Below are 23,602 nucleotides of genomic sequence, written 5' to 3'. Positions count from 1 at the left end.
CTGAGAAAACTCAGATGAAACAGCCTAGAAATATCAAAATAAGAAAAAGCTAGGTGTGTCATGAATGCGTGGAATTTATGTAGATACTATTCTGCTTCACATTTGCCGCCATAAGACACACATAAATCCTCTATTCGGGTTAAAACTGATCAAAATGCACGCACATGTACACTCACACTCTCCATCTGCAGTGGGGAGAAATGTAAACAAACGTGAAGCTGCAGTCTTCAATCATAACCATATAAACGAACATAATCATTGCACAGACACACTGTGCCACTGTAATACTTGTGCAGCCACCCCCCTGTTGCTGCAGTGGGGTGATGAGTGTTGCAAGTAACTACCAAAGATGTTGACCTTAATCGTCTCCGCATGGCGAGCTGTCTCTCCAGTAAACCGTGTATCACAATGACAAGTTCTCTTTCACAGTTCTGGTGTATTCTTCACTGTGTTTAAAATGATACTATAAACCGTGCTTAACACCAAGGGACCCATAAAAAGTACCACTAGTGATCCTGGAAGTGCTCCCAAGAAGCAGAGAAAAGTCATTACAAGCAAAAGCTGAACTGCTTGATGTGGGGAATCTGACGTCTGCAACTGCACCGGCCCACCACTCCAACATAAATAAATTCAGTGTAAGAACCGTTTTTAAAAGAGAAATCCATGAAGTCATTGCTGCAGCTACACCAACAGCCACAGAAACCTTGCATCTTTTGTGAAATACCTTTTTATCTTATATTGCAAATGCAGTTTTTATGTGGGTGCAATAGACTCTAATAAGATTTGAGAAAAAGCAAAGTCTTTATATGACAACTTAAAGCAGAAAGAAAGTGAAGGATCTAAAACTGGAGAACTAAATGCCAGCTAAGTTTGCTTTGATAATTTTAGTAAGAAGTTGAGCTTAAGTAAAATCAACATAATAGGAGAAGTAGCTTCTGCTGACCAAGAGGCAATAGCCAAGTCCCAGACGCCATTAAGAAAATCGCTGACAAGAAAGAATATTTGCCGGAACAAGTTTTTAACGCAGACAAAACTACCCTATTCTGCGAAAAAGTGCAACCAAGGACATTTATGAGTAAGGGAGACACGTGAGCACCAGGATTTCAGGCAGGAAGGGCAGACAGGCTCTGCGCTTCAGAGCACAGGCGCCGGAGTTCACAGTCCACCCTCCTCTGTAAACCTGCTGCCCCCAGCCCAGACGCAGAACAGACAAACACAAGCCGACAACCTGTGGTTGCACGAAAAGAAGGCCTGGGTCATGACAACTCTTTCTTTCTTGGTCCCTGAAATCAGGAAGGACTGTGCCAGTAAGGGACCTCCTTTTACAGTTCTTTTGATATTGGACAATGCCCCTGGCCACCCAAGAACCCCGCGAGTTCAGCTCCACGAGCAGACCAGCAAGTGGTGCTGCTGGCCTCAAACACAACATCTCCATTTCAAAGCTCCAGATCAGGGGTCAGCAGGACTTCCAAAGGCTCACCACACACAGCACTCTACAGAAAGAACTGTTGATGCTGTGGAAGAGAATGCCTAGCGCAAGAACAGTATCAAAGTCTGGAAGATTACACCACTGAAGATGCCATTTCTTATAGAAAAAGCCATGAAAGCCATCAAGCCTGAAACAATAAATTCCTGCTGGAGAAAACTTTTCCAGATGTCATGCATGACTTCAGAGAATTTACAGTAGAACCAATCAAGGAAATCAGGAAATAGATTGCAAATACAGCAAAATGGGTGGGGGAAGGGTGGTTGTGAAGGGTCTCAAGACATGGATCTTGGAGACTTTCAAGAACTAATGGACACCACATCAGAGGAATTAGCAAAAGCTGACATGACATAGATGAGAGCTCCTGAATCAGTGCCAGACCACGAGGAGAAAGACGTAGGAGCAGTGCCAAAGACAAACTGACATCAGACAGTCTGGTTGAGGGTTCTGCTTATTCAAGTGAAAGTGAAAGCAGCAGTCGCTCAGTTGTGTCTGACTCTCTGGGACCCCAAGACTGCAGCCCGCCAGGCTCCTCTGTCCATGGGATTCTCCAGGCGACAACACTGGGGTGGGCTGCCATGCCCTTCTCCAGGTGGTCTTCCCGACCCACGGGTCAAACCTGAGTCTCTTACATCTCCTGCATTGGCAGGCAGATTCCTGAACATTTGAGCTTCCTAGGAAGCCCCTGCTTGGAGAAGGAAATGGCAACCCACTCCAGTGTTCTTGCCTGGAGAATCCCAGGGATGGGGGAGCCTGGTGGGCTTCCGTCTATGGGGTCACACAGAGTCGGACACGACTGAAGTGACTTAGCAGTAGCAGCAGGAAGTGCCTGCTTAGTCACGACTGCTTTTAAACTTCTTTTTCAACATGGATCTTGTATGATACAGGGACCGAAACTAAAGAAAACAGTGGGAGGACTGGGATCCTGTACACACATTGTTAGAGAAACGAAAAAGCAAGCAAGTCAGACAGAAGTGATGATGCATCTCCATACAGGGACATCGAGGGTGCCTGCCTCCCTTCCCGCCCCTGCCCTTTGCCACCCCTGGGGCCGCAGGACCACCCCAACCTCTGCCCCTCCTTCTCCGCAGCCCGCTCAGCGTGAAGACGAGGAGGGTGAGACCTCTGTGATGACCCACCTCCACTTAATGAACAGTGAATAATCACCATGCCATTCAGTTAACAAACTTCTCTGCTGCGGATGCGCATGTCCTCATGCGAAAATCGAATAACTGTGAGAGGTCTCTGTGTCATCAGCAACATCGCCTCCGTGCTCACCACATAGGACACTGTGTGCAAGACTTGTAAAGGAGAGGACAGGCTATCCTCACATAGGCTAAGATGAGTCACACACAGTACAAAATTAGCAACGTGTTCGTTTTTTTACTGTTGTATAACTTGGCTTTCAGAGAATTACATTACTGTACAGCCTGCCTCTCTCTTCTTGTAACTGTAGAAACTACCAGTCTTCATCACATGTAGGTGGTTTTTAAAAATGTACCGATGTTTCCAGTATTTATTATAAATACGGCTGTAATACTGTGTGCCAAAAAGTTGTATAGTCCTTCATTCATCAGTATATCGGCTAAGCTACCATAAAGCAATCATATTGCTGCTTATTTTTATCAATGCATGAATCATTATATCCGTAAATGTGAATTAATGTTAATATTACATATAACATTTACAGTGTTTCGTATCACATAAGACAATATTGACATGGGTACTGACAGACAATTCATCTTGTAAACAGATGATGTAAACTTTTGGTATAAATAAATATAGTACAGTACCATCAATACATTTTCATTTCCTTATACTTTTCTTAATATTTTTTCTAGTTTACTTTATATATAACATATATAACTTATAAAATATGTGTTAATCAACTGTTTATGTTATCAGTAAGGTTTCCAGGCAGCTGTGGGCTATTAGTAAAGTTTGGGGGGAGTCAAAAGTTATATATATATTTTTTATTTTGGCAAGGGGGGTTGGTGCCCCAGACCGTTGCATTATTCGAGGGTTCATGGTACATCTTCCTGTAATTAGGGTTACTTTTCTACATGTGATCTCTCTGCTCCGAGAGGGAAAGTTCTTTAAAGGCAGGAGATAAGTTAGTTTCATCACTGTGCTCTTAAAAGCCACAGCACAATGCCACTTGCATAATAGTTAATTATTGTATGAAACATGGCTTACTTTACTATGTTGCTATTTACTGGTAGTCTCTGTACAGGAAAACCAGAATTCCAAAAGTGACTGTCATAAAAATGGATAATGGAAAGAGGAGTAAAGGCCAAAAACCTGATGCTTTATGAATTTATTCTATTTTACAACCACTTTGTGAAAACCTGAGCTTCCAAGAATGTATTGTAAAATCAATATTCAGAAATATAAATCTATGTGTATATGAGAAAAACAGGTTTATTGTTTCCATTTCAAATCAGCAGGATAACAGTATTTTTGGAAGATATGCAAAAAAAAAAAAAGAAGAGAAGAGAGAAAAACGTTAAAGGTAATCTCTGTCACTGGAAAAAGCATTTTCTGAATGAGAATAAACATTTTCACAAATTACAGGAATGAAAATTAGCCTCATGTGTTTAGAAGAGGCCAAGCATTTGTTTTCTCTTTAATATGCATCAGTTCTTCTATTGGACTCTAAAGCTAAAACTTATGATTTCTTAATAATATTTCATAATAACTTAATTATAACTATATTTGAATTGCAACAAAACACTTACTTTGAGAGCCAGAACTCAGCTGTACTTGTGCAGATGACTGCTGTGGTCTTGACGATGGTTTTGGAGGCAATTTAGTCTGGGAAGAGCAGGAAAAATGCACATGATTCTAAAACCCTGTTTTTACTTAGGAGCATATGACGCTTCCCTGCCCCCTCCCCCCCAGTGCGTGTACATGCAAACGCTAGCCCCTGCACTCATTAGCAGAGCACACACGCTGCTCTGGGCCACCCCTGGTTGAACTGGACACCAGGCAGGTGACCGCAGGGGCCGCGCTTCTGCAGCTGGAAGCGTCCCTCCTCCCGGCCGCGCCACTGCGCAGGAGGAGCCCGCGATGGGCCGAGTGGAGCTATGAACCCGGCGCAGAAGGCTCTCCGCACATCAAGGCACCAGGCCAGCAGCGGTTATTAGTTTTATTAATTAATATTATAAAGGTCTATCCTCGCAGAAAGGCAATCAAAGAAAACTGCGTTTCTTCCTGAAACCTGTATAGATGATTGTCAAGGTTTTATGACATTTTTCACAAGAACTGTATGCAAAAGAAAGTACAGGGTGGTTTAGTAGGATGTTTAGAACCGGATGTGAAGGATGTGTGTGTTAGTCGCTCAGTCCCATCCAACTTTTTGTGACTCAGTGGACTGTAGCCCACCAGGCTCCCCCATCCGAGGAAATGTCCAGGCTAGAATACTGGAGAGGTAGCCATGCCCTCCTCCAGGGGGTCTTCCATGGCTCAAGATGGAACCCAGGTCCACCGCATTGCAGGCAGATTATGGACTGAGCCACCTGGGAAGCTCAACATCAAAGACAGAATAGTCTATATCAAGCTACTAAGAAAAACAGAGAAACCCAGCATCACCGAAGCCTTCTTCTGCTCCCGGGCACCTCTTCTGGCGTTGACTCGTTGTCCTTCGCTTTCATACTTCTCAGTAAAGGAATCAAGAATTTCATAAAGGTCTTCTGCTTGAGCAGGCCGTGGTATATCACCAAATAAAATGTCATAAGCTCGAATGTCTTGACAATAAAATCTAACAGGAAACATATGAAGAATATTTATTTTGCAGACATATATCTTCTTTAGAGGTAAACGTAGGACACACACCCATGTATGTTAAGTGTGCTTCACTTACCCAGTGTACTTTACATAAACTACTTTTCAAGCACTAACTACCCATGTTAAGGCCCTAAATTCATCCCTCTAAGCTCACCTCTGGAGGCAGCTGCCGTAAGTGGTCTGATATTTATGTCCTTTTCCCAATAATATAAAAGCACTTCACATACACATATATTTATACATAAAAACATATATATAACATTTATATATAAACATATAAATAAATATATTAAACACGTATGCACATGTACCTACAAGCACATACATTTTTTACAGGGTTTTGCTTTATAAGTTTCCTATAAAAATGGTGCCAACCTCAAATGTTTATTTGTAACAGAATTATGTAAGGATTTGCCTTACATGTTTGGAAGTCCTGCAGTTGATTAATAAGTATGTTTTAGTTTATCCAGGAATTAGGTGAACTTTAGTGGGAAAATCTTCCGAAGGCCTAGAATCACACATTTCTAAAAGCATTCTTAACTTAAATTTCTCAAATTAATAAAACCAGAAGTACAAACATTTCTCTTGACTTTACAAGTTATAAAGTTCTGCAAGCCTTACTTTCCCCCATTCCTCCCATTTTCTGGTTGTTGAGGTCTGCACTGAACATTGCTGAACGAGTGTGGGATTCCAGGTGGAACAGCTCCACACACATGGCTCCTGACTTCTCTCCGTCTGCTGTAAGCAGCAGGCGTTCGTCCCCCACCAGCAGGGCCAGTTCTGTCTGGTCGCTGTTATGGGATTCCTGCCAGCTTCTACACGTAGCCCTCTCAGTCCCAGCTTTTTACCTTCTTCTGGGCAATCAGACACATTTTAGTGGAAATCTGGAAGTGCAGTTTTGGGATCTATCAGCTAGATGCCAGGTTAAAGAGGAAGTTCCTTGTTCCCTGTTCAGTTCAGTTCAGTTCAGTCGCTCAGTCGTGTCCGACTCTTTGCGACCCCAGGAACCACAGCACGCCAGGCCTCCCTGTCCATCACCAACTCCCGGAGTTCACTCAAACTCATGTCCATCAAGTCGGTGATGCCATCCAGCAGTCTCATTCTCTGCTGTCCCCGTCTCCTCCCACCCCCAATCCCTCCCAGCATCAGAGTCTTTTCCAGTGAGTCAACTCGTTGCATGAAGTGGCCAAAGTATTGCAGTTTCAGCTTTAGCATCAGTCCTTCCAATGAACACCCAGGATTGATCTCCTTTAGAATGGACTGGTTGGATCTCCTTGCAGTACAAGGGACTCTCAAGAGTCTTCTCCAACACCACAGTTCAAAAGCATCAATTCTTCGGGGATCAGCTTTCTTCACAGTCCAACTCTCACATCCATACATGACCACGGGAAAAACCATAGCCTTGACTAGACGGACCTTGGTTGGCAAAGTAATGTCTTTGCTTTTTAATATACTATCTAGGCTGGTCATAACTTTCCTTCCAAAGAGCAAGCGTCTTTTAATTTCATGGCTGCAATCAGCATCCGAAGTGATTTTGGAGCCCCAAAAAATAAAGTCTGACACTGTTTCCACTGTTTCCCCATCTATTTCCCATGAAGTGCTAGGACCAGATGCCATGATCTTCATTTTCTGAATGTTGAGCTTCAAGCCAACCTTTTCACTCTCCTCTCACTTTCATCAAGAGGCCTTTGAGTTCCTCTTCACTTTCTGCCATAAGGGTGGTATCATCTGCATATCTGAGGTTATTGATATTTCTCCCAGCAATCTTGATTCCAGCTTGTGCTTCTTCCAGCCCAGCGTTCCTCATGATGTACTCTGCATAGAAGTTAAATAAGCAGGGTGACAATATACAACCTTGACGTACTCCTTTTCCTATTTGGAACCAGTCTGTTGTTCCATGTCCAGTTCTGACTGTTGCTTCCTGACCTGCATACAGGTTTTTCAAGAGGCTGTTCCCTGTTAGCATACTTCGAAATCTTGTATTTTTTTTAGATCAAAATTGGTCTGTGAATTATGGAAGAAAGACAAAGGCTGAGTGTAAGAATAGGGAACCTCTCATAATGATGAACACTGCAATTTTATTACGTTGGTACAAAACTAATTGTGGTTTCAGACCATGAACTTTAAATCATTATAACTAGGTTCAAAAACATCTTTATTCATCAAAATAGGAACCATTACAATCAATACATTTTTGCCAACAAGAAATAAGTTTGCTTATTCCTGTAGTGTAAAAATTCGTGCTTCAGGATTCAGTGAACCCTTGGAAAGCATTTTCTGCCTCCTGCTGGTTGTGGAAGAATTTTGCCTGCAAAAAGTTGTTGAGATGCTTGGAGTGGTAGTCAGTTGGAGAGAGATCAGGTGAATATGGTGGATGAAGCAAAACGTTGCAGCACTATTTGTTCACCTTTTGAAGTGTCGGTTGTATGACATGTGGCAGGCGTTATCACGCAGAATTAGGCTCATTCTGTTGACCAATGCCAGCTGCAGGTATTGCAGTTTTTGAAGCATCTCTTCGATTTGCTGAGCATACTTCTCAGAGGCAATGGTTTTGCCAGGATTCAGAAAGTTGTAGTGTCAGCAACAGACCACCAAGCAGTGACCATGATCTTTTTTGGTGCAAGTTTGGCTCTGGAAAGTGCTTTGGAGCTTCTTCTCAGTCCAACAACTGAGCTGGTCATCACTAGTTGTTGAATAAAATCCTCCTTTCATCACATGTCTCAATCTAATCAAGAAATGGTTCATTATTGTTATTTAGAATAAGAGAAGACTATACTTCAAAATGATTTTTTTTATTTTTGGTCAGCTCATGAAGCACCCTGGAGAAGGAAATGGCAACCCACTCCAGCGTTCTTGCCTGGAGAATCCCAGGGACGGTGGAGCCTGGTGGGCTGTTGTCTATGGGGTCGCACAAAGTTGGACACGACTGAAGCGACTCAGTGGCAGCAGCAGCAGCGTGAAGCACCCACTTATTGAGCTTTTATACCTTTCCAATTTGCTTCACATGCAGAATGACTGTAGAATGGTCGACTGTGAATTCTTTGGCAATTTGTCACGTGGTTGTAACAGGCTCAGACTCAACAATGGCTCCCGACTGATTGTTGTCAACTTCTGATGGCCCACGACTATGCTCATCTTCAAAGCTCTCGTCTCCTTGCAAAACTTCTTGGACCACCACTGCACTGTACGTTCATCAGCAGTTCCTGGACCAAGTGCACTGTTGATACTGCAAGTGGTCTCTGCTACTTCACGACCCATTTTGAACTCGAATAAAAAAATCACTCGAATTTGCTTTCTGTCATTTCCCTAATCTAAAACAATTATAAAATAAACAGCAAGTCATTAGCAAAAAACATAAAGCGAGAAATGAGCATTAAAATGAAGTATAACATAACCACATTTATTTAAGAATGGATTCCAATATCAAATGACAAAGTTCAAGTGTAAAACCGCTATTACTTTTGCACCAACCTAGTTCCAGAAAAACATCTATTTCTGCTTCATTGACTATGCCAAAGCCTTTGACTGTGTGGATCACAATAAACTGTGGAACATTCTGAAAGAGATGGGAATACCAGACCACCTGACCTGCCTCTTGAGAAACCTGTATGCAGGTCAGGAAGCAACAGTTAGAACTGGACATGGAACAACAGACTGGTTCCAAGTAGGAAAAGGAGTACGTCAAGGCTGTATATTGTCACCTTGCTTATTTAACTTCTATGCAGAGTACATCATGAGGAACGCTGGGCTGGAAGAAGCACAAGCTGGAATCAAGATTGCCGGGAGAAATATCAATAACCTCAGATATGCAGATGACACCACCCTTATGGCAGAAAGTGAAGAGGAACTCAAAAGCCTCTTGATGAAAGTGAGAGGAGAGTGAAAAGGTTGGCTTGAAGCTCAACATTCAGAAAACAAAGATCATGGCATCTGGTCCCATCACTTCATGGGAAATAGATGGAAAAACAATGGAAACAGTGTTAGACTTTATTTTTTGGGGCTCCAAAATCACTGCAGATGCTGACTGCAGCCGTGAAATTAAAAGACGCTTACTCCTTGGAAGGAAAGTTATGACCAACCTTGATAGTATATTAAAAAGCAGAGACATTACTTTGCCAACAAATGTCCATCTTGTCAAGGCTATGGTTTTTCCCGTGGTCATGTATGGATGTGAGAGTTGGACTGTGAAGAAAAGTGATCGCCGAAGAATTGATGCTTTTGAACTGTGGTGTTGGAGAAGACTCTTGAGAGTCCCTTGTACTGCAAGGAGATCCAACCAGTCCAGTGGGAGAGGGTGAAGGTGGAATGATTGGAGAGAATGGAATTGTAGCATGTATATTATCATAAGTGACCAGTCCAGGTTCGACGCATAAATTTTCCTCTGTTCATTTCTTTGCATTTGTGCTTTTTTAATAAAATTCTTTTTTAAATAAAAAAAAAAAAAAGAAATCTTAAAAAAAAAAAAAAATAAAGGAGATCAATCCTGGGTGTTCATTGGAAGGACTGATGCTGAGGCTGAAACTGCAATACTTTGGCCACCTCATGCGACAAGTTGACTCACTGGAAAAGAGTCTGATGCTGGGAAAGGTTGGGGGCGGGAGAAGGGGATGACAGAGAATGAGATGGCTGGATGACATCACCGACTCTGTGGACATGAGTTGAAGTGAACTCCGGGAGTTGGTGATGGACAGGGAGGCCTGGCGTGCTGTGATTCATGGGGTCGCAGAGAGTCGGACACGACTTGAGCGACTGAACTGAACTGAACTCAACTGAATATGTTATGATGGCTTCTTGCCTTCAACCTCATGAGCCAGCTTCTGCCAGCTTCACACTTTTCCTCTGTAGCTTCCACACCTCTCGCCACCTTCATAGCGTTGAAGAGAATTAGAGCCTTGCTCTGAGGCTTTGGCTGAAGGCAATGTCGTGCCTGCTTTGATCTTCAATCCAAACCACTAAAACTGTCTCCGTATCAGTGATAAGGCCGTTTCGCGTTCTTATCGCTCATGCTTTCACTGGTGTGGCACTTGTCACTTCCTTCGGAAACTTCTCCTTTGCAGTCACAGCTTGGCTGACTATTCGGCACCAGAAGCCTAGCTCTCCACCCGTCTCAGCTTTGACGTGCCTTCCTCATTAAGCTCAGGAGTTTCCAGCTCTTGGTTTAAAGTAAGAGATGTGCAGCTCTTCACTTGAACACTTGGAGGTCCTTGTTAATTTCAATGTACTGTATCCAAGGGAACAGGGAGGCCTGAGGAGAGGGACAGAGCCTCGGGGAGGGGCTGTCAGAACACAGACACACTTACTGACTAGGTTCTCCCCCGACAGGGCGCAGCGCCTGGTGTCCCAAACAATCACAACCGTAACATCCAAGGTCACAGATCGCAGATCACCAGAGCCGATTTAACAATGAAAAAGTTCGAAATCCTGTAGGAATTACCAAATCATGACGCAGAGACGCAAGGTGAGCAGGGGCTGTTGAAAACACGGTGCCAGCAAGCAGACTTGCCGTACGAAGGTACTCTACACTCTTAAGAACCATACGAATCTACAAAGCCTTATTTTCTTCAAATCAGTTAAAATTATTTGCCTTAGACTTACTTTCGGTTAGTTTCCTTCCTCTCAATCAAACAGCTGCCTTCTAAAGATATGCCGGCGAAGAGGCCTCTTGACTTGCAGTAAGTAAAGACGGCAGCTGAGCTTCTTAGGGAGACATTTCCTTCTAAATTCCTGCAAAACAGAAGGTGGGCATCCCAGAACTGTGGGCTCCGTCTCCCAGAGCTGGCTGTCTGACTGGCACTAACCCTAACCCAAAGGAAGGCTCTCGCTCTGCACCTACTCTATGGTCACACATCTCACTTCCCGCTGGCCTAAGCGAGTGTGCTAAAGGCGGTTCGGAGGAAAGGGCAGCTCACAGCGCAGACGCAGAGGGCACGGAGGCCGCAGGGCAAGGTGACGCACGTGAAGGGCACGTGTTGAGCTGGGTTTCCAGCTCTGTCTCCTTTTACCAAAACAGGGACGTGCATCTCAAGAGTAAAAGACTGGCTCTTTTTACTGTATTTTCATAGAACTCTGAAACATTTTTAAATGATTTTACTAACTTCTAAACAGTCTTGAGTTTAAAATATTTAATTGCTCAATTAACTCAAGAATAGTTATTCATTAATAGAGAAGGGAAAACCACAGTATTGTAAACATCACTCAAGTAAAACAGTTCCACTACAATTTTTCACAATGTAGTTTGGAAAAATGCTTTTCTTTTTTTTTTTCCTGATCAATGCTGCTCTTTCTCAGTTAATTAAAACTGACTTGACCTGGCTCCTTCAAAGCATATATATAAATTCTATGTTAATTCTGATAGACACAACAGCCTGCATTTCTGAAAATTTAGTTTCTTTTTACATGTGTTAGTTTCAGATTTTCTCATTTTCTTACACTGGCTGTGTTTGGTAAGTTTCTTATTTGTACACAACCTCAAACCCTCTCTGCACGTGTGTGTGCTCAGTCGTGTCCGACTCTCTGGACCCCATGGACTGTAGCCCACCAGGCTCCTCTGTCCACGGGATTCCCAGGCAAGAATACTGGAGTGGGAGGCCACTTCCTCCTACAGGGGACCTTCCTTATCCAGGGATCCTTGTCTCTCTGTCTCATGCACTGGCAGGTGGATTCTTTACCACTGATCCACCTGGGAAAATCCTCTGGGACACATGTTCATCATAAATTTGTGTCATTCTAATTCAATTTTCTCTTAATGCAAAACAATATGGTTTTTAAAGTCTTTACTGTCCATAGCTGCTCAGAAAGGGTTTCGAGCACTCACCTTCCCAAGGGCCCGACGGCCACTGTGAGGTTCCCGCCAAGTGTTAGGTTACCACCTTTTGCAAAAGCTTCTACTGCTCTGTCATAGTTCAAAATTATTACCAAGTCCGATACCTGAAAAGTAGAGCCATGTATTTTAAAGTAATCCTGCCTGTATATCATTTAAAGTATGTTTATTACAACTCAAACATGCAATATGTAATGCAGCAAGAATTTCAATGTGGTCAAAGGAAGACCAGGAAAGCAGAATCGGCTTTACTTTCAGCTGAGGACTTAAGCAGCCCCCTTCCCCCAGGTAAGGAGAGGGGCTGGGCACCTGCCGGGGGCTTCCTGGCACCGCTCCAGCTTTTCCACAGCCTCGTGGGTGAGTGAGGCCAGGTGGGCTGTCCTAGTGACCGGCTCACAGTCAGGTAGGTGTGAAAGGTCAAAGGACTTCCTCAAACTAAACACTCGGTGAAGGCTGAGCCGGAGAATGGGAGTGAAGAGCATGTCGGAAGGTCGGGGGTCCGGAGTCTGGATCCCCCCCACGCCCCCCGACCTCACCCCACACAGACCTGCAAGATGTCAGGAGGAAGACGTGTTGCCACTAGCTGTGCCCATCACCACGGTTAGTCCTCCAAGTGCGATAAAAGCGAAGCTGGAGGGAGAACACGCCCTGGGGGTGCATTCTTCAGACTCTGGGGTAGGACCGCCAGGAGGATCTGACAGGGTCCCAGGGTCACCGGGGGCACCTTTGGCCTTTTCATACTTAAAGTCCACAACAGGACCCACCCCCTGAGCTCCATGCCCAGAAAACAGGTCAAGTGCCCAGAAAACAGAAGACAGGAGGGCTTAGCTGGATATCTGGGCTCAAAATTAAAAGCATCTGGGTGATAACTCCACTTATGCCCCCTGCACACTGTGTGTGTGTGTGTGTGTGTCACTCAGTCGTCTCCGATTCTGCGACCCCGGGGACTGTAGCCTGCCAGGTTCCTTTGTCCGTGGAATTCTCCAGGCAAGAATACTGGAGCGGGTTGCCATTTCCTTCTCCAGCACATTGTGTGACTTTGGGCAATCTGAGCAGTTCAGAGCCTCAATCTCCTTCTCTGTAAAATGGGTATAATAACAGTACCCACATTTATAAGTATATGTACTCACACAGGCATGTGCAGTGCTGTTGTTCAGTCACTAAACTGTGTCTGACTCTCTGCGACCACGCGGACTGCAGCGTGCCAGGCCCCCGCCCCTCACTGTCTCCCTGAGTTTGCTCACACCCATGCCCACTGAATCGGCGATGCTGTCCAACCATCTCACCCTCGGCCACTCCCTTCTCTCTCAGTCTTCAGGCTTTCCCAGCACCAGAGTCCTCTCCAGTGAGTCGGCTCTTACACATGCATATATGGGATGCACAGACACAGTTGTTTGAAAGATGAATTGAAATAATTTGTAAAGCCTGGCATATTCACTACATCTCAATAAAATATGCAAAGGCCAAGCAGATTAACGCTTAAAAGATGACTTCATTTATATTGTTCTTTACATTTTTCAAGTCGATGGGCTTCATCTGACAGAAGAATCCAATTATTATCAAATGTGATTGCACTTGGAAGGGCCTAGCAGAAATTCCTGATACAGTTTAATTTGAATCACTTCATGAAAAAGTGCACTCAGGTTCTGTAGGACAGAGTAAATATGCCAGCTAACTGACCCATGCAAAATATACCGCCGACTCATAGCAATTGTTATTTCTACTTTATACAAGAACAATTCTGAGGATCATGGTGTTTAATGATACAGAATTATTTAGCATTTCTCATGCAAAGTTAAGCAACTTTGCCAATGACTGTATCACCAAATTGTACATACTTTTTAAGATAATATATATGAGATTACTTTGCATAACGCTTAGTGTATACACACTAAGTACTAACTCTCCAGTCATGACCTTGGAGGTACTCTGGTTATTACGTGTCCTTCTGCTTGGCATATCTTAGTAAAGTAAGGCACAACTATGAGTCAATAAAGAAAATAAATTAATCCTTTAAGTTTATGTCCAACCTCAATTCAGTTCTCCTGAAATAAGAGTAAGAAAATCCTGAGTTCTTCGGTGACATGACCAATTAGACAGAGAGCCAGGTCCAAAGCTCCACAGTTTGAAGAGCAGCAATGGTGCCAATGGGGCTCTACTTACTTCCACAGCTTAGAATGAAAAGCAGGATGGATTTCCTGAAAGAAAACTGCAGCAGTGGAGCAAATAAACTATATAAGACCGACAGTTGAGAATTTGACAAAGTCCTCTTAAGAAGTTTGAATTAAGATACAATTAACTTGTAAACAAAATGCAAGTTTTACAATTAAATCCAATTCTTAAACAACTATTTTAAAAAATCACTATCATGCGGGAAAAGCTAGGGAAAAGTGTTCTCAAGAGCCGCTGGCCACAGCTCCCCGACCCCTGCCCTCTGCCCTCAGATGTTTACCCACCAAGGACCCGAGTCCCCGACGCTGCGGTCCTGTGATGAAGCCCCACATCCAGGCACCTGGTGAGAAAGCCCAGGGCTCCTCCTGTGGTGCTGGTGAGATCTGCCCCTGCCTCCTCCACCCTCTGCAGAAGGCCTGTGTTTGTTTCCACCTCTCCAGCCATCCTGCTCAGGAGTCCGCCCCGCTCCCCTGGAAAGCCTCCTCTTGTGGGTGACAAGCTTCCCACTCTCACTCAGGGGCATCATCTGCCTCAACACCCAAGCCAAACCTGAGAGGCTCCCAGCGCCCCTCACTCCTCACACCAACAGATCCTCCCCTGCACAACAACCTTAGGGAACTTAGACACCGAACTCTCATCTCTAACAACAGCTTCTCAGCTTAAGCCTAGATCTAGCCTTTCTCATCATTAAAGTAAAAGAGTTCATCCAAGTTCTCTTGGAAAAGACTGAGCCATTTTTCTCACATTACAGTCTTGGGCAAGGGTGATCAGACTCGATGGCCCAGTGTGGATTCTGGCTTTTGGTAAACTACAAAGAAATGGAGTAATCCACGGTATCAGGGTTTCCAGAGCTTTGGCCTCTGCTATAACTGTCCTGGAAAGAGAGTATTAGGAGCATGTAAACTAGATCTTAGCATTATCTTTCCTGACTCCAGCGACTTTTAAAACTTTTGTTTGTTGTTGTTGTGTTTGGTGGGTGTGGATGAGTTATACAACCTTGGGGATTCTCAGCGGTTTTCTCAAGTGGACCAGTGCCAGACTGTATATTTAACTAATGTCCAAGCTAATAAAGGCCAACAGATCCTGTCAAAACACGACAGTACTATGAAGGACTTAGCCTGGTCTAGATTCCAAAGCAGAGATAAATCTAGACCTCCTGGTGGTCAAATTCACATTTCCACATGTATGGACGGGGTCACCACCCGTGGGAGGCAGCACGGAGGGCGGAAACTCATTGGGGTCCCGGGCTCAGGAGAGGGGTCTGGTTACACCGCAGGGGAAGCACTGGCTCCTCCAGCCCTGCAGCCAGCACTCAGCCAACCTCACACTGACAGGTGGTGAGAGCAGCCGTCCCCAGACACCGGCTGCCTTTCCTCTGTTGTAGGACTTGCCTCCTCTCCCTGTCATCAGACCATGGTGAGTTTACCAGGGGCGACAGCCTTGCCCGGATGCTTCCCCTTCTCTGTCTGCTTCCCTGGGCCCCTCACAGTCCCCGAGAACACTTGCTCAGTAAACCACCTGTGCCCCAAGTCCCGTCTCAGGCTGTCTCCAGGGAAACCAATCAGAGACAACCGCACAGCACCTCGGCACGGTGCTGAGGGTCTCTCGGTGCTGAAACACTCTCACGCACCCCACCTAGCTCGCACACGCCCTAAAATCCACAACGTGTTACAGGGACGGCAGCTGCAGTCAAGACCAGATGGGGCACCGGAGGCGGCCCTGGAACCAAGCACACAGGACTCAGCGTCCCTGAGCCTCCCTCTCCCTGCCTGTGAAAGGCAGCCCAGACGCGACGTCCCGCGTCTCTGAACCCCCCTCTCCTTGCCTGTGAAAAGCAGCCCAGACGCGACGTCCCGTGAGGGAACCTGCACCCAGGCTGCAGACAACTCATAACTGTGTTTGGGGTCAGAGGCCTCCCTCTGAATAAGCAGCCTGTCTCCACTGGAGGGTCACACAGCTCAGTCATCTACACAATGACACCCGACACAACTATGGTATGGAAATGACTCTGTAAGAAGACATGTGAGCGTTTTATGAGACTATTGACCGTTACTGCTAACGATGCCATTCTAAAACAGAATGGCAGATAATTATTCAACAAATATTTGACAGTCTGAACCACGAGGCCAGTGCTTTAAAGAAACACTTATTTTGTGCGTCTACTTGTGGTTGATACTTGGTCAGTCTAAGGACGTAGGTGCGAAGGACTCACAATTCAGACAAGGGCCAGACGGGAGACCCTCCAGGCTGGAGCGTGCGTCAGGCACTCCATCTCGTTAGCAGCAAGTGTCTGGTGGAAGAAGAACACCAGAGAGAGGGCCAGGAAGCCCAGGGGGCTGCAGACTCTGGGGTGTGGGTCTTCAGCCCCCACTGGCCACGGCTCTGCTGCATTTCACTGGGACCAGAGTTGGGCTAACAAGAGCATCCAGCAGCTGGAGCTCTGTGGGCTCGTGGCCAACAACCCACCAGCTTCCTCACTCATCCTGGGTCAGGGGTGCACCCAGAAGGGAAGCACACTCCTGCCCAGGTCTGACGATGCTTCCTGGGGGACCAGCTCGGCCTCTTCCTAGCACTGAAAAGCGACTGACGACTCTAACCTTACAGCTGTGCTTGGGGAAGCAAAGTCGGGTCATACCCAAAAGGCACAAGCTCTCTACTTGAAGTGGATATTTTCCAAAGTTAATATGTATTTTCCACATATAGTATTTAAATAGAATTATAGAGTTAATTTCTATACAGACACGAGGGTAAGTTGTGTCCAAAGTTTCCACAGTTCAGTCGCTCGGCTGTCTCCAACTCTTTGCGACCCCATGAACTGTAGCACAACAGGCTTCCCTGTCCATCACCAACTTGCTTGCTCAAACTCATGTCCATCGAGTTGGTGATGCCATCCAACCATCTCATCCTCTGTTGTCCCCTTCTCCTGCCCTGTCTTTCCCAGCCTCAGGGTCTTCTCAAATGAGTCAGTTCTTCGCATCAGGTGGCCAAAGTATTGGAGCTTCAGCTTCAGCATCAGTCCTTCCAATGAATATTCAGGACTGATTTCCTTTAGGATGGACTGGTTTCGTCTCCTTACAGTCCAAGGGACTCTCAACACCACAGTTCAAAAGCATCAATTCTTCAGTGCTCAGCTTTCTTTATAGTCCAGCTCTTACATCCATACATGACTACTGGAAAAACCATAGTTTTGACTAGATGGACCTTTGTCAGCAAAATAATGTCTCTGCTTTTTGGTCATAGCTTTTCTTCCAAGGAGCAAGCATCTTTTAACTTCGTGGCTGCAGTCACCGTCTGCAGTGATTTTGGAGCCCAAGAAAATAAAGTCTCTCACTGCTTCCATTGCTTCCCCATCTATTTGCCATTAAGTGATGGGACCAGATGCCATGATCTTTGTTTTCTGAATGTTGAGTTTTAAGCCAACTTTTTCACTCTCCTCTTTCACTTTCACCAAGAGGCTCTTTAGTTCTTCTTCACTTTCTGCCATAACGGTGGTATCATCTGCGTATCTGAGGTGACTGATATTTCTCTCGGCAATCTTGATTCAAGTTTATGCTTCATCCAGCCTGGCATTTTGCATGATGTACTCTGCATATAAGTTAAATAAGCAGGGTGACAATACACAGCCTTGACGTACTCATTTCCCAATTTGGAGCCAGTCTGTTGTTCCACATCCAGCTCTAACTGTTGTTTCTTGACCTGCATACAGGTTTCTCAGGACACAGGTCAGGTGGTCTGGTATTCCCAGCTCTTTAAAAATTTTTCACAGTTTGCTGTGATGCACACAGTCAAAGGCTTTGGCGTCGTCAATAAAGCAGATGTTTTTTAGGAACTCTCTTGCTTTTTTGATGATCCAATGGATGTTGGCAATTTGATCTCTGGTTCCTCTATATAGTCCATGGAATTCTCCAGGCCAGAATACTGGAGTGGGTAGCCAGTCCCTTCTCCAGGGGATCTTGCCAACCTAGGGACTGAACCCAGGTCTCCAGCATTACGGGTAGATTCTTTACCATCTGAGCCACCAGGGAAACCCCAAATTTCCCAAAGATGGCACACGTAAGTAAATGTTATTTGAGATAGAGCCCCACAGTCTGGGTCAGAGGGCAGTGACAACAGGGACATGTGGGTACAGTGCCAGGAGGTGTGAGCAGGTGCACAACAGATGCTGGAGACACACTTTGCACACGAGCACCATGTTGCTGAAGGCGATGGTTTCATTGTAAGTAAGGGCTTCCCTGATGACTCAGAAGGTAAAAGCGTCTGCCTGCAATGCCGGAGACCTGGGTTCACTGAATATACAACAAGAAAGCAGTCGTAATAGCAAAGCTAAAATATGTCCCTCTTTTTATGATACAGATTTACGCAGCAGCAAGCAAAGGTCAGATAAAAATGAAAAAAATAAAACAGTGGTGGAAATAACTCCTTGTGTGTGGGTTCTAAGTCGCTTCAATCATGTTCGACACTGTGACTGCATAGACTGTAGCCTGAAAGGCTCTTCTGTCCATGGGATTCTCCAGGCAAGAATGCTGGAGTGGGCTGTCATTTCCTTCTCCAGGAGATCTTCCGGACCCAGAGATTGAACCCACGTCTCTTACATCTAACCAGTAATGACAGGCAGGTTCTTTACCGCTAGCACCACCTGGGAAGCCCAAGGGCATTTTATACTATGGCAACAGAGCAAATTCATAAAAGCAGAGCTTAGGAAGAAACTGGCTGAAATTTGAGAAGAAAATGATTCGGGAACATTAGGAGATTTCATTTACCAATCACTTAGCAGTAAAACAACAGAGGAAAGATTAATATCATGCAGATGCTTGCTGCTGGACAGACGTCTGAAAAGGAGTGTGTACTGGTGTAATTTCTAGTCCATTTGATAGAAACCATAATTAGAACAAAGTTGCAAAATGAAATAAGACAATTTGTCCTTTAAAAATCTGAAGTAATTTGAGCATTAGTAGGAACACAAACTGGATTTTGCCACAAATGATGATACATAGCGTTAAGGTGTTTGCACCCACGACTGCAATCAGAAGCCAGAAGCTGCCAATTAAATTTTGTCAGATCTGAGAATAACTGCTTTTCAGATGTGCTAAAGATGGGAACACGAGGTGGTAAATGGAAGAAACTCTACAGCCAAGGAAAGAAAAAGAGACAAATGATAAACATTACACAGTTTTAGGCAGAGATTCAAGAAAATAAAGGGGAACAATTTCCACAGGTGTAATACAAGAACAGGAGGAAATCTCAGATCTCTCACCTTTCACGTATCAGCTGCTTTTAGAGAATAAGGCAACTGTACATACACACATCACCCACTCACCTCTATTCCTAGTTCAAATCCGCCACCAAGCCCAGCTATCCCGATGGCTGAAGGCGCAGACCATTCTAATAGAAACAAACGAGCAATTACTCTAACAATAAAACTCCCTGGCATATAGAGAGGAAAGATGCTAAAATGTGAATGAATGGTGTTTATTTTTAAAATAATGAGACTTTGACATTTTTGCCTATGTTTTTAAATGTTCTTTAATAAACATATATAATTTTTTAAGCTAAAAATGTTTGAAAGGGGTTAGATATGTATTACGAGCCTCACAGACTTACAAGTCTATGTTTTCCAATCTTTCCCTATAAATATGCATAATACAAAACTATTGAATTCTCACTGATTAACTATACATAGCATTTGATAATTTCAACCATCACTATTTATAATGTTTTGCAAAATAATTGAGCTTGAATTCTAGACTTTAGTTAGAACTTTATCATAGATATGAGAGCAAAAAGATTGAAAAGAGTATTATAATCACCTCTAAGGGTAACGTAATTCTGAACTGTCTCTACTGTAAGTCTCTGGGGGCAAAAACTTGTTTTGATACCCTTTGTGCCTAGTAGAAGCACAAGAAACAGATTATCAATTCAAGATTATTAAAACTCTAACAAGATACATATTCTGACATTTGGAAGCTAAAATAACTCCATTTGCCATGATAGGGTACATTTCGGGACTATTTGTGCTTATCCTTCCTGATGTAGACACAATTATGTTAAATAAGTCTAGAGAAAAGTAACTCGGGGGATGGGGGTGATCTTGGTGGAGTACTTCAGGAAGATGCTCGCTAGCACCCTGAGCATAGCTTCCCTTGCTGTCAGGTACCCTGGATGACAGGCTGGTGCCTGAAAATATCCAGAACTCATCTGTCTGGGCTTAGGGGGGTTTTGACTATAGAAATTAATGTCTTGTAACTCCAAAGTTGTTTTCCACTTCCTCTGTTAGGAACTGTCCCTGTTTAAAGACCACCCACCTGGCCAGGATACGGGGATTTGCTTGCCCCACTGGGTGGCTTTTGACATTCTCTCTGCGGAGTGACCACCAGCTAATTGGGAAGATGGGAGAGAGAAACTTGAGTCCTTAAGCCAGTGGGCAGGCCCTCCTGAGGTTCTGAGCGAGCCGCAGGGTGGACAGCTCCGCCCCTTTCCTGACAGGCACCTGTCCACCACAGCGCTGACCTTCAGGGCAAGATGGTGGGGGGGGCTTCCTGCAAACCTGGACCCTAACAGTGGACTCAATTTGAACGTGCCTACTTGTCTGGTTGTACTGCTGAGAATCTGCCTGTGAAAATTTGGGTAACGTGTCTTCTCTTGAGAAAAAGAGAATTTTGTCATTTTTGTTTCATAGCCAAGTCTGGAGCTATGAAATCTGAAGTACAAACTCGGGGGCAAACTCTCATTTGCTGTGGGGGCACCTCCCAGGGGATGGTACATCCCACTGACGCGCGTTCCAGCGCAGTGTGCCCCACAAACGCCCAGAGTTATCTCTGCAAGTGGGTGGCCCATGTCCGCTCTCAGAAGAAACTTAAATTATTGACACTAAAAATTAGAGCTACTAACAGAAGTGAAGTGAAAGCCGCTCAGTCGTGTCTGACTCTTTGCGACCCCATGGACGATACAGTCCATGGAATTCTCCAGGCCATAATACTAGAGTGGGTAACCTTTCCCTTCTCCAGGGGATCTTCCCAATCCAGGGATCAAACCCAGGCCTCCTGCATTGCAGGTGGATTCTTTACCAGCTAAGCCACAAGGGAAGCCCGACACATTAACAGAAAAAAATGTGTTCAATTATATAACTGAATAGCTAATGTTAAATTCATATAAAAAGGCTTTTAGATGGTTATGACACACCTGGTGGTGGCTTAGTCGCTAAGTCATGTCTGATTCTTGCGGTCCCATGGACTATAGCCTGCCAGGTTTCTCTGTGGGATTCTCCAAGCAAGTCTACTGGAGTTGCCATTTTCTTCTCCAGGGGGTCTTCCCAACCCAGGAATTGAACCCTGGTCCCCTGCATTGCAGGCAGATTCTTTACCAACTGAGCCAGGAAGGAAGCCCCTACACACACCTACACACATTTCAAATATGATAAAATGTTGGTTCTTGAGATTCAAGGCAAATATATTTTGATGTCATGTCTGAAAAATCAGGTATTAGATTTCACACCAGAAAGTAAAGGCAAATTATACTGATCTTGATATGATTCTGCCCTGGGGATGATATTCTTTAAAATGTTTCGGTTTTTAAGGTCTCCTACAGGAAAAATGGGGAAAAAGCTTACAGATGGTCTTTCACCTTATCAGCTTCCATAAAACAGAAGAAAACAGTAGTACCCTGAAGCTGAGGATTAAGAATGCATATTTGACAAGGAAAATGTAATGTCAACGTTAGGTATTTGCTCCACGGAAGCTTAAAGGCGGGAGGCGCCTTCTGGCGTTCTGAGAGGCTGGCTAACAGAGAACACCCAGGGAGCCGCCCAAGGGAGGCGGTGCCGGTGGAACCAGAAAACCTGCCTCCCTCCCTACGAAACCTGTTTACGATGGAGACAGAACACAAGCAGGAGGGGTTCTCTGCTCCGCCCCGTGACGAGTCACTGACTTACTTCCGTCTGGAAGGCGTGCCAGCACGATCCCGCTGCCTCCTCTCGCAGTGACCAGAAACCCAGCCTTTATCACCGACAGGATCGCGAGGCCCTTGGCTTTGGCGATGACGTGCGCTGCAAAAGACGAGCACAGTGTGCACCCCGATGGGTCAGACCTGGGCCCAGAGCTGCGCTTCCCGGACCCGGGCCTCCCTGGTCTTAGCGGCACAGGCTACTGAGGAGAAGCCACCCCAGACGAGCCTGAAGCCTTTGGTGGCCCTAACCCGACAGGAGAGGTGCTCAGAAATTCTGCAATACCCACAAGAAATGAGAGCTTGGGACGAGACTGTGCTGATGACAAATAATTTGGAGATTTCAATTAATTTAGAACATAATGTATAATTTTCAAATTTATTTATTCAAAGAAATTAAGATCTACAGAGTATTAAGGAGAAACTTAAACAGTCACTGATATGCAGTGTGTGGCAGAGTGTTTGAGCTTAAAGCCACATCACTGAGCTCACCTGCTAATAATATGAAAATTTGGATTCAAAACCAGAAAAATTTAATGATTTTGCCACTTAAAAAAGGTTTTTAACTTTATAAAATGATTTGATCAGTATTTGAACAACACATAACTACCAAGGCACTGAAAATATAATTCCATTTACAAAATATTGGTTTATTCACATTTCAGGGAAGTTCATTCCATAAAAGGAAGGTTATTAACATAGGGCCCACCAAACACTTCCTCACTATTCAGTGGATTTATTTACACAATAGTACATCTTTCAAATAACAAAGGAAGCCTTAACACTGAAATTATTCTTGGAACCCAATACTACTTTTAGGGTAGTTTAATTTATCATCATTTTAGTCATATATTATTTTGAAGAAATCAAACCAAATAGTGTACTCAAATACACAAAAAAGACTTTGTATGTATCCTTGCTGCTGCTGCTGCTAAGTATCCTTAGGAGACACTAAATTTTGAATACAATTATGCACACCATTTCAAAATTTAAATTAATAACAGACCCTCAGAGATGATTCAACCAAAGGCACAAGAAGGGTGACACGCAGATTGTCTCTGCAGCTGCTGGTACTGAAGCAAGGGTTAGAAGTAATGCTGTTCAGAGGGCCACCTGCTAAGGATGCCTGAGTTCAAGTTCTAAGAGGTGTAACAAGGTAATGATAATGGACAGCTTCATTACACATCAGGGAGCCTTGTTTACACAGCACATGCCGGCAGAATATCCCCAACACCTCACAGGCCGTTCTCAGTGCTTTTACAGTGAGCACTGCCTCTGTTCAGAAACATTAAATACAACAAAAGTAGATTTTTTTAATGAACACATTTCAAATGTCAGGTGTGTTTTTAATATCTTTCCACCCAAGTTCAGGGACAGTAAACTACCAATAACCACTAAAT

The 23,602-nt window shown here is 44.4% G+C and overlaps 1 protein-coding gene across 1 annotated transcript in view; it reads right to left on the bottom strand.

Annotated features, from left to right (window-relative positions):
- Positions 1 to 23,602, bottom strand: part of SH3YL1 (SH3 and SYLF domain containing 1) — a gene marked incomplete at its 5' end in the record, with an annotated part of 65,060 nt that overhangs the window by 18,564 nt on the left and 22,894 nt on the right. Inside the window, 6 exons of the mRNA XM_055427738.2 lie at positions 4,225 to 4,300; positions 5,078 to 5,246; positions 10,868 to 10,996; positions 12,087 to 12,199; positions 19,582 to 19,646; positions 22,192 to 22,305. Of these exons, the coding sequence (XP_055283713.1) occupies positions 4,225 to 4,300; positions 5,078 to 5,246; positions 10,868 to 10,996; positions 12,087 to 12,199; positions 19,582 to 19,646; positions 22,192 to 22,305 (666 nt within the window). The remainder of the gene's footprint in view (positions 1 to 4,224; positions 4,301 to 5,077; positions 5,247 to 10,867; positions 10,997 to 12,086; positions 12,200 to 19,581; positions 19,647 to 22,191; positions 22,306 to 23,602) is intronic.

This window comes from Moschus berezovskii, chromosome 7, assembly GCF_049115385.1.
Source record: "Moschus berezovskii isolate FMDL1 chromosome 7, NW_MosBer_1.0, whole genome shotgun sequence".
Classification (NCBI taxonomy): domain Eukaryota; kingdom Metazoa; phylum Chordata; class Mammalia; order Artiodactyla; family Moschidae; genus Moschus; species Moschus berezovskii.
The sequence above is the reverse complement of the archived record's forward strand: the minus strand, read 5'-3'. Positions and strand labels throughout refer to the sequence as shown.